This window comes from Stegodyphus dumicola, chromosome 1, assembly GCF_044657685.1.
Source record: "Stegodyphus dumicola isolate Sdum_Otavi_A_Nest chromosome 1, ASM4465768v1".
Taxonomy (NCBI): Eukaryota; Metazoa; Arthropoda; class Arachnida; order Araneae; family Eresidae; genus Stegodyphus; species Stegodyphus dumicola.
The window spans coordinates 85,884,982-85,900,727 of NC_140768.1; the positions used below are offsets into that span (position 1 = coordinate 85,884,982).

Here is a 15,746-nt window from a genome sequence, read left to right on the forward strand (position 1 = left end):
GAAGAAGACGATGCACATTGCGTTTTTTCGCTTTCTTAAGATTTAAATCAACGTTTATCATTTTTTTTGCAGTGGACACCGAGCATTTTCATGATTTTGCAACTGTCCTTTGACTAGGGGGATTTTCTTTTAACATTAAACAACGTGCCTTTGCAATAGTCGAAGATGTCCGTTTTTTCCTTGGATACTTGTTAGGAATTTTTGTCCCACTTGAGGCTCCAATTTGACGTTTTTTCCTTTCTTGTTGATGATATTGCCTATCGACGATTTAGCTATCACAAAACCATGACTCTCACATCGTTTTCGGATAACGGAGTATGCATATTTCTCTTCGGAAAGAGCGTAAATGTAGCGTTCGAACCACTGCTTTGTTAAATTCACCAATTTGAATAAAAACAAAACTTTCAGGCCACAGATAATAATTTTGACTTTTAAAAAAATAGTACAATTGCAATTACTTCTTTTGCAGCAAACGATTTTTTTTTCTACCGCTTACCGAAATCGTCTAAAAAATGTGCGAACAGCCTCTGTATATGGCAATCTATTTCACTAGAGCAGCGGCTTCTGTGATGAAGCGGGTGTGATGGGAATGCGGAAGCTGTTACAATCAGACATGTGTATATCACAAGTTATAACTGTTTCGCTCAATCTATACTATTCCGCATGTCAATCAAATCTGCATATATCTCTGGACTGAGAGAGTATGTGATCAAATGAGATATAGAATATACTAAATTAAAACTTTTGACTGTTAATTAAACTCAAACGAAATATCACAAAATGAAAGCAAAGCAGTTTACAGTTGGGGAAAGTTGGCAAAAAGGGTACGATTTTTTTATTTAATGTATAACAAATAGAGAAACTAGTTACCCCATTTAATAATTTCTGATCGATTGGTTGGTTCTAAATACCGAAAGTCAACTGTTAGCTCAATGTTCCTTTCGTGTCTGAGCAAATTTCATTTACTTACATGATCCTGAAGAATAAAAATCTTTCAAATTATTCAGAAATTTGAAACTTTTTGTGTTTTAAGTGTTAAATCTATCTTATAAAATTATCATCTATGTTAATTTAAGTGTCCTGTAAGAATCAAAACCAAGGTATATTGATGCAAAAATTCCCTTACTTTCTTACCTCAACATTTTTTATTAAAAAAGAGTGAAACATTAGCACGGAAATTCAATGTTTTGCACACATTTCTTAAGTAACTATTTCTAAGAGAGAAACCACTAAATTCCAATATTAGCTTATGTAATAAAATTTTATGTATCTTCACAAAATTTTACCCACTTCACGAAAGTTAGCTAATGGTTTATGTTTAAACTACATGGCACCGGTCCATACAGAATTTAATTTATTGCCAACTTCGATGGGTGTCTGATTACGTTGTGCTGTTGACGTTCAGCCAGTAAATATGCTGAGAATTCTCCACGTATAGCAGGATGAAATACAACGTGGATTTGGTGGGTGAATGTTAAATATTAGGCTATTTTCAAATCCAGCCCATTGCAGATGTTCATTTAGGTAAATTTTCGTTATTTTATCTGCCTGCTAGTAACTCATTTCTTCATCCTTTACTCATAAATTGTTACTTTATACTAAATGCACAAAATAGTCTTCTTCTTCTTGAATAACCTTAAATATATGTCGAGTGAAGACGTACATGCGAGCTTCGTTAAAGCATTAAGGTATTAAAGTAACCAATGATTGTTTTCTAATAGGGTCATGTGGACCATGATATTACCCGGGACATGAAGTATTTAGACTGCGTTATATCCGAAACGCTACGAATGTATCCTATCTTGACAATGTGAGTAATTTTTACTTTCAAAGTATAAATTAATCTCTTAAAGCAGTTTTTTTTCATTTATTATGAGGAGAACTAATAACGTAACCGTTAAAATATTTAGAAATTCGTATTTTGTAATTTTAGTGTTAATTATAAATTGCCTACTTTTGCAAGAATTTGGATTAGGAAAAAATTTAAGTTATATATTTGATCAAAATTACTAATTAAGATTTAATTTTAGTACTAAATTTAGGTAAATTTACTAGTATGAAACTTCCCTAAAAAGTGTGGTTTTAGTACATTTAAATACTTTCTGAAAGTGATTACCTTTTAGAACGTGACTATCGGTGATGTTCGATATTATTTAATTATGTTTTCAGAAATATTACTCATTGCCTTTTCAAAATATTACTCATGGTCATTTTTGGAAAGGGATCTTTGCAATAGAACTTCATTTGCAGCATGATAACAAATTTTATATAATAATACATAAAACTGCTAATTTAAAATTTTAATAAAAAGCATTATTTTCCTTCAAGGAATTTTTTTGAGTTTTTAATAAATAATATCAAATGCAATCTCAGGTTGTTAAATTCAGTAATCTTAAAAATCTTGCTTTTTTTTAAATCTGATGGTCTTTCTTGAAAATTTGAAAGTCGTCTTATACTAAAGAACCATAGCACTGACTTCATACACTGCTATCTTCAAATAAAACCTGATAGCTTTCCATTCAATATTATGTTTCCTTAAAAGCACTATAAGAGGGAAAAGATCTTTTATTTTGTTTTTCATGTAAAGTTTATTTTATTACGAAACATAAAAGTATTTTATAATTTACTTTTATTGTTTATTGAAAATCGTGGTAAATTGGTTAAAATTTAACATTGTAAATATTCTGTTACTTCACAAGCGTTCATTTAATGCCACGTTATAAAATACTTGCATTGCTATCATTCTCGTTATAGAAAAAATACCCGAGAAAGATTTATCTTTTTATGAAAAACGATTGTGAGACAGAGATATTACTGGCTGTAAAACGTTGTTGATTGAGCATACTATTGATAATATTTTGTTTAATGCAAATCATAACAAAAAATATGGATGGCATTAAGATTAAGTTAGTTTTCCTGAAAGCCTTGATTACCTGCGAAGAATTGCATGAGAAAACGAATTCTTTAGTCTAAGCAGTTAAGCATTCTGTTATGCTTCAAGTCTTTTAAAAAGCTTGAGAAGACGATAAACTTTAAACTTTTGTATAAAAAAAAGGCAGAAATATATGTGTAGGGACTTAACAATACAATAGAGTGACATATGTCAACCGAAGATTTTCTGCCTATCTCTTTTACGAGTAAATCCGTTCTATAAAATCTCCAATAACTACGTTTAATGTAGTATCGTCACAAGCCTTCCAGCCTTTAAAACCAGCATCGTCACAGCCTTTAAAACAAAAAGCTGGAAGAACTGACAAAAAATGATTGGCATTTTTATTTAAATACAATGCTAGGTTTCGAAAAAATATCAGGCGGTTGCTTAGCTGATGTCACCTATGATTCAATTATCTTTGAAACATTGTTTACAGGACGCGCTGTATATATATATAATTTCAAAGTGAAATAAAATGTCGGAACCTAAATTAAATATAAATTTAGTTCCAAAAAATATAAAGGCCAACCCATTTTTTCCACCGTGATGACTATCTTAGCAGTGATGGAACAGATTAGCAGAAGTGAAGTGTGTGTATATTTTCGGTCTATAAGGACTGCATATTTTTTCAAATAGGTTTTATTTGTTATTTTTATGATTTTATAGGTATTTCTGAAAATAACAGAACAATAAAAAATGCATCCATTTTTAACTAAAGGTAATTATATTTTCGCTTTTCCAATTTACGATAAAGCTTTACTTCTATTAAGTAGGGGGAAATCTGTTCTCTGTCATAGAAAATTTAAATACTAACATTGCAGTTTTTCTTTTCAAAACAATGACTGCACCATTTTAAATGCTGATATGAAATTGCTGTTTCAGTTTCCTCCTTACCAATACTAAACTAGCAGACCCAGACATCCGCCCAGATGTATTAAGCATTTTTAATTTAATCAAAAATGCTTCAAAGGTTTTTTTAGTTCTATTGTTTTTTAAAGAATTCATTGGCTTTTAACTTCAGCTGTCTTTTACATAGTTTAAATTTCATTCTCAGAAGTAAAGAAAGTTCATTAAATGAATTGAAATCTTACAGGACAGAGAGGACAGCTTCAACTGATTACAAACTAGGAAACACAGGAATAACTATTGAAAAAGGTATAAGGGTAGCATTCCTTGTGTATGCCATGCATTATGATCCGGAATTATTTCCTGAACCCGAAAAGTTTCTTCCAGAAAGATGGTAAAATTATATTTTATAAATGATTTCTTTATTTTATTTTTCTGCGCCTCTGTTATACACATAACTTTCAGACAGTGTTGCAGTGGTTGAGGAGTGGTAGATAATGTCATTATCATAAGAAAATCTTTTTCAGATTTTAGCAAATGTCCGCTTTGCTGCGGAAATATTTTAGTAGAAAATTTAGAAAAAATCATATTCGCTGAGTAAAAATTGTTTCGAAGGCGGGCAACTAGACGCTTGCTTGATTATCTGCCCTAAATCTACTTATAATCGTTCTCTGCCTATATTTTTTGTTGGAGGTGTATCCAAAATTTGACTGGAAGAGAAGGTAAATGTTAAAAATGGAAAAAGAGATTTTAATAGAAACACATTGTATGTTGTCTCTCTTCATGAGTCATAAATTCAAAGATCGTTTCGTTTCAGGAGTCAAGGTTGGGAGAGCATTAGAATTTCAAATCAAAATTTCAAGAGTTCACGGAACATAGAAATAACATTTATTAACGATAAACTTATATTACTTCCGCTTATAGCGGCCATGAAACATAATCAAGCATCAAATATATATGACATGCGTCATTCTTCATGTTCAAGCGTCAAGTGATATATTTTTCATCGGCGCGCATCAATAGCGCCACCTATCTACCAAAAAGACGGAACACACATGTTTAACATTATTTGAAGTAATCTAAGAATTTCTGAAAAATTACAACCAATTAGATGAATCGGTATTCACTTTTAGTTGTAACATTCCGCATTTCGAGCAGCTTCTTGTGAAATTATTACTCCGTATTAAGCAGTTGTAACAGTTTAATTTATTAAAGCAATTGGCGAAGTAGCTTTCATACAAACTGATGCCATACTTTATGGTCAGTGAATCTTCTCTTCAAATTTTTTTTAATTATTCATTGTAAATAGCCTTATCTTTTCAAACCCACTTTAGTTCAATTCAGGAATAAATTAAAATACTCAATACTTAATTTGTGGTTTCCCTGCAATTGTCAGTTTAAAACAAAAAGCTGGAAGAACTGACAAAAAATGATTGGCATTTTTATTTAAATACAATGCTAGGTTTCGAAAAAATATCAGGCGGTTGCTTAGCTGATGTCACCTATGATTCAATTATCTTTGAAACATTGTTTACAGGACGCGCTGTATATATATATAATTTCAAAGTGAAATAAAATGTCGGAACCTAAATTAAATATAAATTTAGTTCCAAAAAATATAAAGGCCAACCCATTTTTTACCTCCGTGAAATTGGTAACAAAAAGAGTAATGTCTATTGAAGGGTACATCTATAAAACAAAAGTGATCCAAAGAAAAAAATAAAAAACTGTATGATGTATAAGAGACTTGAAAAAAGTGCAAAGTGCTACACAAATGGACGAAAAAATTACTTTCCTGTATTTAAACGCTTCAAACAGAACGTGTCAAAGGAAAAGTGTTTTGAAGCCTTAAACACAGTTGATTAATGAGTTCCGAATAAATGTCCTCTGAATCATTGAGATGCTATATCGCTTTTTCAATTCTTTCAGTTGATAAAACTCTTATATGTGTAAAATCGTTATTAGTACATTCTCAATAACAGTGAAACATTTTTTTCAAGTTCACTATATAATTTTAACACTACTTTCCAGCATAGAACATTGATTAACTTTTAATATTTGTTTTGATTACGTTAACACTAAGAAATGAAGAATTATAATATTCAGTTTTGAATGAAAATGGGAGTCTTTTCTTGTTGTGCGGGCGATTTGTTTGATGCTTCCTAGTAAATCCGGGGAATAAGATCACGTAGTAAACGCATTGCAGAAACTGTTTTAAAGCGGGAATGCTTTTTGAGATTTTGCAGCCACTCAACTAGTCGTTCAAATTTGATAACACAGCATATATATCTAAAGTAGTTGAATCATAATTGACTTCCTTTCTGACAGAGTTTTACAAGAACCTCAATTTTTATGTCATCATAATTCTTTTTATTTTATTTTCTCTGTTATTTCTTATATTTGTTAATTTACCTTTTTTATACTTCCTTTTGATGTATGTGTTTCTTCTTCATCTTTTTTTATTTATGTTTATTAAGATAAAAAGTTTATAATACATACAAAATAATTTCTGTAATCATCCTTGTTTCCTAAAAGAGGGAAAAAAGAAACAAACTGAAAAACTTATATATCTTAAACAACTTTCATTCAGGAAAAGCCACTCGCCTATATTTTGAGAATGTTTCGCTTATGTTATATCTGGGTTTTAAAAATTGTACAATACTAAATTCTCTTAAATATGGTATTTAAAATTTTAGAATTCCTACAAATGGTAATTTGGAAGCAATGATCTTAAATTTATCTTTGTCTGAGTAAAAGGTATTTTCAATCATTTGCATAGGAAAAGCAATCATGTTTTAGTTTATAATAAGAATTTTTCTGTATGGTTCTCAAAATTCTTATTATAAAGATGTCATTACTATCGTAAGAAAAACAATTTTCTCTCTTTGAATGCTTTTCTGTATAAAATAGTCAACCTTTTGCTCAGATTTTAATATAGTGCTCTCATGAAAATTAAAATTAATTTATTTTTCCTCAACATTGCGGAGTAACCATATTTATTGCTGTTTGAAAACTTATTTTATTCATTCCATTTCTTAAATTAAAGGGTCTGATATTGGAGCGATATTTAATTACGTAGTCCTTTGAAACGCTTTACGTAACTTACAATGAAATATTTTCTTCTTTTGATGATAGATAAATATTAAAATCACTCCTTATACAGTTCATAAATATTAATCATTAAGAATCATGGCATATTATATCATATTTACTTTTACATTTATTTAACTTCTAGGGTTAAAGATGGTTCAGGTAAGCTAAGTCACCCTCAATATGCCTACTTACCGTTCGGTGCAGGGCCTCGAAACTGCTTGGGCATGCGTTTTGCTTTGATGGAAATAAAGATGGGCATGGCAAATTTTCTGCGACACTACAGATTTAAAAAAGCAAAAACTCTCAAGGTAATTGAAATGAATTATGTGAATAAATACTGAAAACAATTTTGAAATTTCAACTCTTAATGTAATATGTTAGATAATATGCTGTGTTTTCAATATTTTAAATATGTTATTAACCAGCAAAGATTCTGAAAAGCATTACTAGCTATGTTCTTAGCCTCGGTTTTTACTATTTATGCTTTCACAAGATGGATTTTGACCAGTTGATTTGTTCTTTCCAAAAGATAGTTGTTGTCTTGTAGATTCCAGATTTCTTTTAACCTTCAGAATTAATTTAAACAGCGAAAATACTAATTTGATAATAAAAAGCAAACAAAAATTATAATACACAAATTATGAAACGACACTTCCGTCCCTGTTTGATATGCTTGCATGCAATTCAAATCCAGTTCTCACACAGTCTTATCCTAATTCTCTTTTTAGAGTTTTCTCTCTGAAGAACATTTTCAAAGTGCCGAAGCCAGGTGGTGTAGTTTGACTAGGTCTTCATGCATTCAGCCTAAATATACAAAAAATAACACAAAAGTGACATAAATTTGCAAAAATAATATGATGTAGAGGTGTCCGGTCTGAAAATACTAATCGCACTGACCACATCAAACAATATATATTTTTAGTCTGCACATGAGCAAGAATATCCAGAGATTTAAAGTTTACAAAATTTACAAACTCTACAAAATTTTTTGTCTTGCGTAGCGTAGCGCGCAAAACGTTACACCATTTTCCAAACGAACTGACGAAAACGAAAGTTAAGGAATTTAAATCGTAACAAATGGGCTTAAAAATTGTAGTTCTAAAAACATATAAGAGGATTTTGGTTTCATCGGCGAGTAATCTAACACATTTTTGCCTCCGTCCTTTTTCTCTTTCGCGATCACTTACTTTCACTAGTTTACTTTTCATCTTTGTTGTTTTCGGCTAACCACGTTTTACAGAAAATTTTCTTTTAAGTTAGCAATTGTCACCAAAGAAGGTTCAATTAGTCCAAACTCATAAGCCATCTGACCTTTTATTTTTACGTAATTATTGGTATACGAGTTAAATGTGAACACATCATACGAGCGCCTTCAGAATTAACTTGTCAATTGTCATCTTGCCATGTCATTAATAGGGCAGCTAAAAAAATGTACTGTCTGGAAACATCGTTGTAACAAGTTTTATAAGAAGAGTACTTTACACTAAAAATTATTTCTTTTGAATTCTTTGGCGAAAATTTTCACGGAATTTACGCATGTGTGCTGTTGTTGATGATTTCTGTGTACTTGGTTAGATAGCATTGAAGCTATTCTTTATTATCCAAAACCCGGTGGTCCATTCTTTCGGAATGAAATCTACTAATTTAATTTTGGATTTTTCCAAGCATCTAAAAAGAGCTGCTCTGTTACTTTTCTGTAAAATAAAGTCTTCCAATGAGTTAATATTGCACTTAAAGAATGTGGTAATATTCAACTAATTTATTAAGAAGGTAGTTATGTTACTGTCATTTGATGTCACATCTTTTATGATAAAATCAGCTACAATTAAATTCATTAGACATTTCTCCTAACTAACAATTAATTAACTAAACCATAAATTACAAAGACATAATTCTATAATTACATACATTTTAAACCTTCAAGACCAATTTCCAAAACAGAAATATGAATAGCTATATTGCTTTTTGTTTAAAGATGACAGTTTTGAGCCGCAGAGACTTCCCCCTCTTGTTGAAATATGCTTGCAATTTTAACGCAAACAGAAATATGTAGTGTTTTAAATACCTTGAGCTTAAAATTTTATAACTTGCATTTGTGTATTCTTACTCATATTTATCAGGAAAATTTTTAAACTGTTAATGTGATTTTTTTCTCTCTAGGAACCTCTAGAGTATATTCCAGGCTTTGGATTGTTAAGCGTCAAAGAGCTTCCATTGTTGATAGAGAAAAGAACAGAACTCGATACTCCGACAGCAAGTTAATCTTAAGTTAGTCGCTTTGTGAAAAGGCGTCAACATGTGAACTTCCAGATATCTTATTTTTATTAGATAGTAATTTAAAACTTCCAATATATATTAAAAATCTCATATATGATGTACTTTTTTACGTATTTTTAGATTTTAATAAAGAAAAGAAAATACTCATTTTAGTTCACCATTTAAAATTTTGTTTTATGATTGCTCTCACATTTCGAACTGTATTTTAAAACTATATAGATACTTCTTAATTTGTTTTTCAAGATAAAATTTCATTCTGCAAAGTTGGTATTCATTGTATAAGCAAAGAATATTTAATTCCATATCTTCGTGCTCTCTATTACTACGTACAGGTATTTTGTTTAATGAATAATAAGACAACAGGAATGTTTCTTAAAATCTTTTGTTTAAAGTATACCTTTCATAATTCATTTCTTCAAGCAGATTGTAAAAGAATAAACAATTAGCTCTAATTTTAACAAAGAAGAGTTATAATACGAATATAAATTATTTTAATTTTTATACTTTAATTTTTCCATACCTAAAGGAAATTATCTGTGAGAAATCTTAGGATGTTAAAAGCCTGACATCACTGTTCATGTTATTCTATTCATATTGCTTGAAAAAAAATCTTATTTATCTGTACTTCATATTCTTTCTGCAATCTATTTTGAGAAATAAAAAATTATTAATAATATCATTAATGGAAACTTCATAATATATATGGAGGTATAAGTAAATATTATTGAACAATAAAAGAAACTTCTGATAAGGAAGTTACAGTTTAATTTAGGTAAATTTTCATCGTATAAAATCATTTTTATCGTATAAAAGGAAAAAGGGAACAGTCAATTATGTCATTGTTTCCACCTCCTTAACGTGAATGACCTTATCTTTTCAATTTGTACATGAGCCCTAATATGTGTAGTAATTATCTTGAGCTTATTTTCTAATTTGGCAATGAAAATTTTATACTACAATGACATTTTCTATACTCAGATTTATTTTTCTGAGCAACTGAATGTAACCAAATTTGATGTAGATAAAAAAACTTTGTTATTTCAGTCATTTTAAAATTAGATCCATGAGCTTACGGTCAAATATTTCAGAGATATTTAGTTAAGATATCATTCTGAAGTACACTGTACCTCGGGATTAAACGATAATAATGTGGTTTAAATGGTATGTATCAGATAAACATTTTAAGTGAGAAACAGTTACACACATTAAGTGTTTGCGCACAGATTCTAAAAGGTAACATTTGCATTAGAATTATCATTTTCAGGAATGCTAAACCACGAAATTTTAAGTTTTAGAATATTCGAGTTTATTAATAATGTGGTTTTTATATCTGTAGTTTATTATAATGTAGTTTATTAATAATGTTGAGGAGTTTATTAATTATGTCTTAATAATTATCTTATTAATAATTATTTTGACTTTTCCTTGTCTTTTCTTTGCGGTAAATGTCCTTTGAAAATTTTCTTCTCTCGTGAACTTCTGTTATTACTGCAATTAATGACATAATTATTAAATAATAATAATGATTTAAACTAATGCATTTAAATGTCCACTAATAACTAAAAAGTTATTCTAAAAAAATCAATTGATGTTTTTTACTCCATTTGTATTTCGTTGCTAATATGAATCATTCTTTGGTTTCTCAAATTAATTTTTTATCTTTTATAATTTTCTGTGAAAATATTGTGATAACTCCAAAGATACATCGAGTTTCAACGAAAGTTTCCCGCCACTGCAAATATAGTCTGCGCAAACAGTTCCCATTGGTATGTTTAATCAATTTTATTAAACGCTTTCTGGCATATGGAAGAGTAAGACTTTATAACACTGTATATGCACTGTATATGCTTTATAACATTGTATTGTGAAATATGTAAAAACAATATCTTTATCATTATGTGCAAGGTGTCTGAAATGGAACTATCACGCTACCAGATTAGAACAATCATTTACTTAGAACAATCATTGCAAAAGGTCAGCAACAGCATATCACCAAATCATGTGTGCAACTTTAGGTAATAATGTTGTATCATATGACACTGTGAAAGTTTGGTACCGAAAGTCTGGTAAAACCAAGGACTATGACGTACAGGAAGCAGAGCGCTCTGGCTGGCCTACCGATGTTGATGAAGCCGGCCTGCTAGAACTTGTGGAAGAAGATCAGTACGCAACCGCTTTGACAGCTTGCTAAGAAGTTCGACGTTAGTGCCATCTCCACTAGTTGCGCTATACTTCGCATAAGTTTGACGTACAAGTTCAATCGCTGGGTGCCGCATAAGTTGCTTGAAGCAGATAAGAACAGATGTGTTCGGGCCTGCATTAATGTCGAATGTCAACGCAAGGACAGAATTCTGTCCGGACCGGATCGTCACTTGTGATGAAACGTGAATTTACTTCAGCAACACAGGCCGAAAAGGAGGTTAGTCTGCGCCCGATGTGCCCGTCAGCAGAGTTGCAAAGCGCAATTTGACTAACGAAAAGATCATGTTTTGTATCTGTTTGCCGTGGTATTATCCACAGAGTATCTGAAAAATGGTAAAACCCGCAACAATATAGTGTACAGCGAGATGCTAGTCCGTGTTGACGCTATTATCAAGGAAAAGCATCGGAATGGATTCTGGCGCAATAAAGTAATGTTCCATCAAGATAATGCAAGACCACATGTGTCTGCATTCATCGACTGGACTCGAGTGGGATTTTTTCCACACTCACCACTTAGCTTCAACATCGTTCCTTCGGGACTTCTACATTTTTTCACACTTGCTGTGACATCTTGCTGGTGCTATTTTCCCTTCTGCACAGGATGTCTGAAATGAGGTTCATTTGTTACTGGAATCAGGGCCACTAAGTTTCTGGTCCCGAAGGCTTTGTAAAACTACCAAAACCTTGGCAGAAAATCATAGATTTGGAGGATGATTACTACCCGTAACTAAAGGTGCTGCTTTCATGTTTTCTTTTCTAACTTTACTGTTTCATGTTTTCTTTTCTAACTTTAATGTTTCATGTTTTCTTTTTAACTTATCGTAAGGAACGTTTTTTTGGCGCAAAACGTACCTTACGACCAGATATTTCGAATATCACTGAATTTATTTTTTTATACTCCAAAGATTTAATTTATTTTTTATTGAGCTGATTTCTAATTCTCAGCTGGTTTCTAATTTTCGTTTTATAAGATGAAAATGGTTTAATTTACATCATTTACACAGCAATCCTTATCAGAAGTTTCTTTTATTGTGTTTATATTTTTTGCTTATGCCTCCAATATTCATTCTGAAGTTTCCATTAATATTGTTGTTAATAATTTTTAATTTTTAAATGTAGATTGCAGAAAAAATATGCAGATAAATAATACTTTTTATTCAAGCAATATAAATAGAATAACAAGAACAATGATGTCAGTCTTTTAACATTCTAAGATTTCCCACAGATAGGGAAAATTAAAGTATAGAAATTAAATTAATTTATGTTCGCATTATAAATCTTCGTTCTTAAAATTAAAGATAATTGTTTATTCTTTTACAATTTGCTTGAATAAAATGAATTATGAAAGGTATATAACTAATTCTATAACTGCAAAATCTCTTGCAAAGAGAGGTTTTCTCTTCTTCAAAAAATGACCAGTATTTTTGAAATCATAATTAACTAACTGCTTTGAGCATCACCGCTAGTCATATTCTGTAAAGTGACCACCTTGACAAAATATCAAAACCATCTGTAACCGTTTAAGGCAATCTTAGAGTATTTTTAGTTTGGATATTTTGCAAGTTTCAGCTACTGATTAGGATATGTTTTATTATAATGAAGATGAGACATCTGCAAGTTGATGTTAAACTTGCAGATGTCTCATCTTCGTTTTCTCCAGTGTAGAAGATAAGCATTTAACAAAAATCTGCAAAAATGAATGAGTATGTATTATTTTTAATTTTTGCTTACGCATTTCATGCTTAATTTTGAAAAAGATTTGCTAAAAGCTAAATTACAAGAATGAACTCTTATAAAAAGATAAAATAAAATTTGTATAATGATATATCAGAGATCCTTTTTATAAAATAAAATGTACTGATAAAATATGCTTTTGTCAGCAGACTGGATAAGAAAAAACAGCTCAAAAAAGCAATATTCAGTAACTGAAACCAACCTATCTTATTGATATCAATCTATAGAGTTACCTGATGATCTTTCTTATATTCAAGTGTAGCGTAGCCGTACAGAGCAGAACCTAATATTTTATGAATATGTATTTAATATGTATTTGTAATTTTTTAGGTGCAGTAGAACTTCTATTACCTCCATGGCAGTTTCTCAAAACTGCAGTTATTCATCTTTTCAAATTTTTCATTTATTTGAATAAGCAATATTAAGTTAAAAAATTAATAATATATCATAGAGAGTTCATTCTTAATATCCTAAGATTTTACACTTACAAAGACAGAAATATTTTTTTAAATTTTAGTTGAATTTGGCATTGGTAGTTAATATAAAATACTTTATAATTACTACTATATTATTAATTTATAGTATATTATAGTTAATTTACAGTATAGTAAGTATTTATACTATAGTTATTAGTAAATTAAATTGAATTTATAGTTAGTTAATTAGAAGATTATTTATTTTGTTTTATATAGATAAAAGTAATGTCATTGATTATTGCTAGTAGAATAAAAATATAAACAATATTATAGGCTTTTACATTTAAAAAAAATTAATTTCATTGTTTTACTTCCGTGGGCATAGAAATAGGTCTTCATTTAAAAGAAAAATAATAACATTGTTGCTTAATTTTATTTGCAAGAAAGTGAGTTTTTTATTTTGTTTTAAAGATATGTTAATACTTTCATTTTTTAAAATTTTAACGTAAAATTAATGTAATTTACTCATTAATAGCATCAGCTCGTTCTTCAGGTATCACCTACCCTTGCATTATATTTAGTGGCAGGGAATTGCTTGCATTCCCTGTCACTAAATATAATGCATGTTGTCTGGAATCGCATTTCATATTCTGTTTTCATTTCTACATTTTGCTTTTGTTGCCACATACGTTGAGAAAGATTTTTCACTCAAAAAGTTATTTCGAAGAGCATTAAAATGTTTATAGCTGTGCGTGAAAATAATCTTTTACATACAATTGCAAAAGATATTCCTTTGCATAATTTTTAACACTTTTATATTAAGTTTTAAAACTTCTTTATAACTAAATGTATCTTTATATTTTTTAATTAATAAAAAATAGTCAACTAGTGTGAACACTTTATAATCTTCTTTTCGAATTTTTATTTTGATGCACGGAACATAATTTCCGCAGACTACTGCTCTAGTAAAACTGCGCAACATACCTAAAGTAAATCTATACGAAAAATTCAATAATTTGGTAATACATGATACTTTTGTAGTTTAAATAAATTTATTTGAGTAAGTTTATATATATCTTTGAAAGATTAACATAAATTTGCACGATATTTCTTATGCTGAACTGTCCTGCACTTCTTTTTTATCAGCTCCAGCGTAATGCAAATCAAACGAGTTTAAATAAGGAGTAAGAACGCAAATGCAGGTTAGGGAGAGAGAGAGAGGATTGGTAACTCACCTAGTAATGCTGCAACTCTTATACACTCATTGCCATAAAAATTTGCGCACCAAGAAATAATTGTGGGATCGTAACGAAACTTGGTTTGATGGTACATGTCGGATAGATATGCAAATGATTAGAAATGCAGCGTGATTGAGCATTGCGTAATGTCACTAGACGGCGTTGAATTTCGTTCTTCTTGGAGTATAGAACAGATAAGCAGAGCTTCTTTCAGTGTACTTAATCTTTTGCTAAGGAAACGCTAAAGTAGAAATGCCGCTAAGCCGCCATCGAAGCCAATATCAGCGGAGTTCGACAGGGGAAGAATCATAGGGACGATGAATGCTGGGTGGTCAGCTCGGCGAGTAGCTCGTCAGGTAGGCTGTTCTGATTTTGCTGTGAAGCTGTGTTGGAACCAGTGGACAGAAGCGACGTCATTTACACGGCGACCAGGCTCAGGACGCCCTCGACAGACCAGTCGTTGAGAAGACCGTCACATCGTACGACACGCACGAGTAGAGCTAACTGCCTCATTGGCCTCTATCCAGACACAGGCAGCAGCTTCATTACGGACCCTTGTGTATTCCCGAACCATCGCAAGGCGCCTACTTGAAGGACATCTGGTATCGCGGTTGCCATTACGTGTGCTGCCAATGACACCCACCCACCGATGCCTCCGTTTGGAATGTGTCGCGCACGACAGAATTTAACGGAAAGGAACCAGGCCGTATTCAGCGACGAATCTAGATTCAATTTGACCACTAATGACAATGTGTTCGTGTGTGAAGGTCCCGTGTTGACCGCCTCAATCCTGCCTTCGCTTTACAGCGACACACCATTCCCACAGTAGGTGTGATGGTATAGTGTGCCATTGCTTACGATACACGGTCACCCCTAATATTGATCGATGACACAATGACAGGTCAGCGGTACGTCCAGGACATCCTTCAGTTACGTGTGTTGCCACTCATGACAGGGCTTCCAGGAGCCTGTTTTCAACACGAAAATGCTAGGCCACACACAGCACGA

At 31.1% G+C, this 15,746-nt stretch overlaps 1 protein-coding gene across 2 annotated transcripts in view; it reads left to right on the forward strand.

The window, feature by feature from the left end:
• Window positions 1-9,295, forward strand: part of LOC118181597 (cytochrome P450 3A56-like) — a 62,625-nt gene extending 53,330 nt beyond the window's left edge. Inside the window, exons 11-14 of one of the 2 annotated variants that reach the window (XM_035350752.2) lie at window positions 1,722-1,810; window positions 4,026-4,172; window positions 7,014-7,179; window positions 9,032-9,295. In XM_035350752.2, the coding sequence (XP_035206643.2) occupies window positions 1,722-1,810; window positions 4,026-4,172; window positions 7,014-7,179; window positions 9,032-9,133 (504 nt within the window). In that variant the 3' untranslated portion in view covers window positions 9,134-9,295. The remainder of the gene's footprint in view (window positions 1-1,721; window positions 1,811-4,025; window positions 4,173-7,013; window positions 7,180-9,031) is intronic. The other variant, XM_085817348.1, reaches the window with a different exon arrangement.
• The last annotated feature ends 6,451 nt before the right edge of the window (window positions 9,296-15,746 follow it).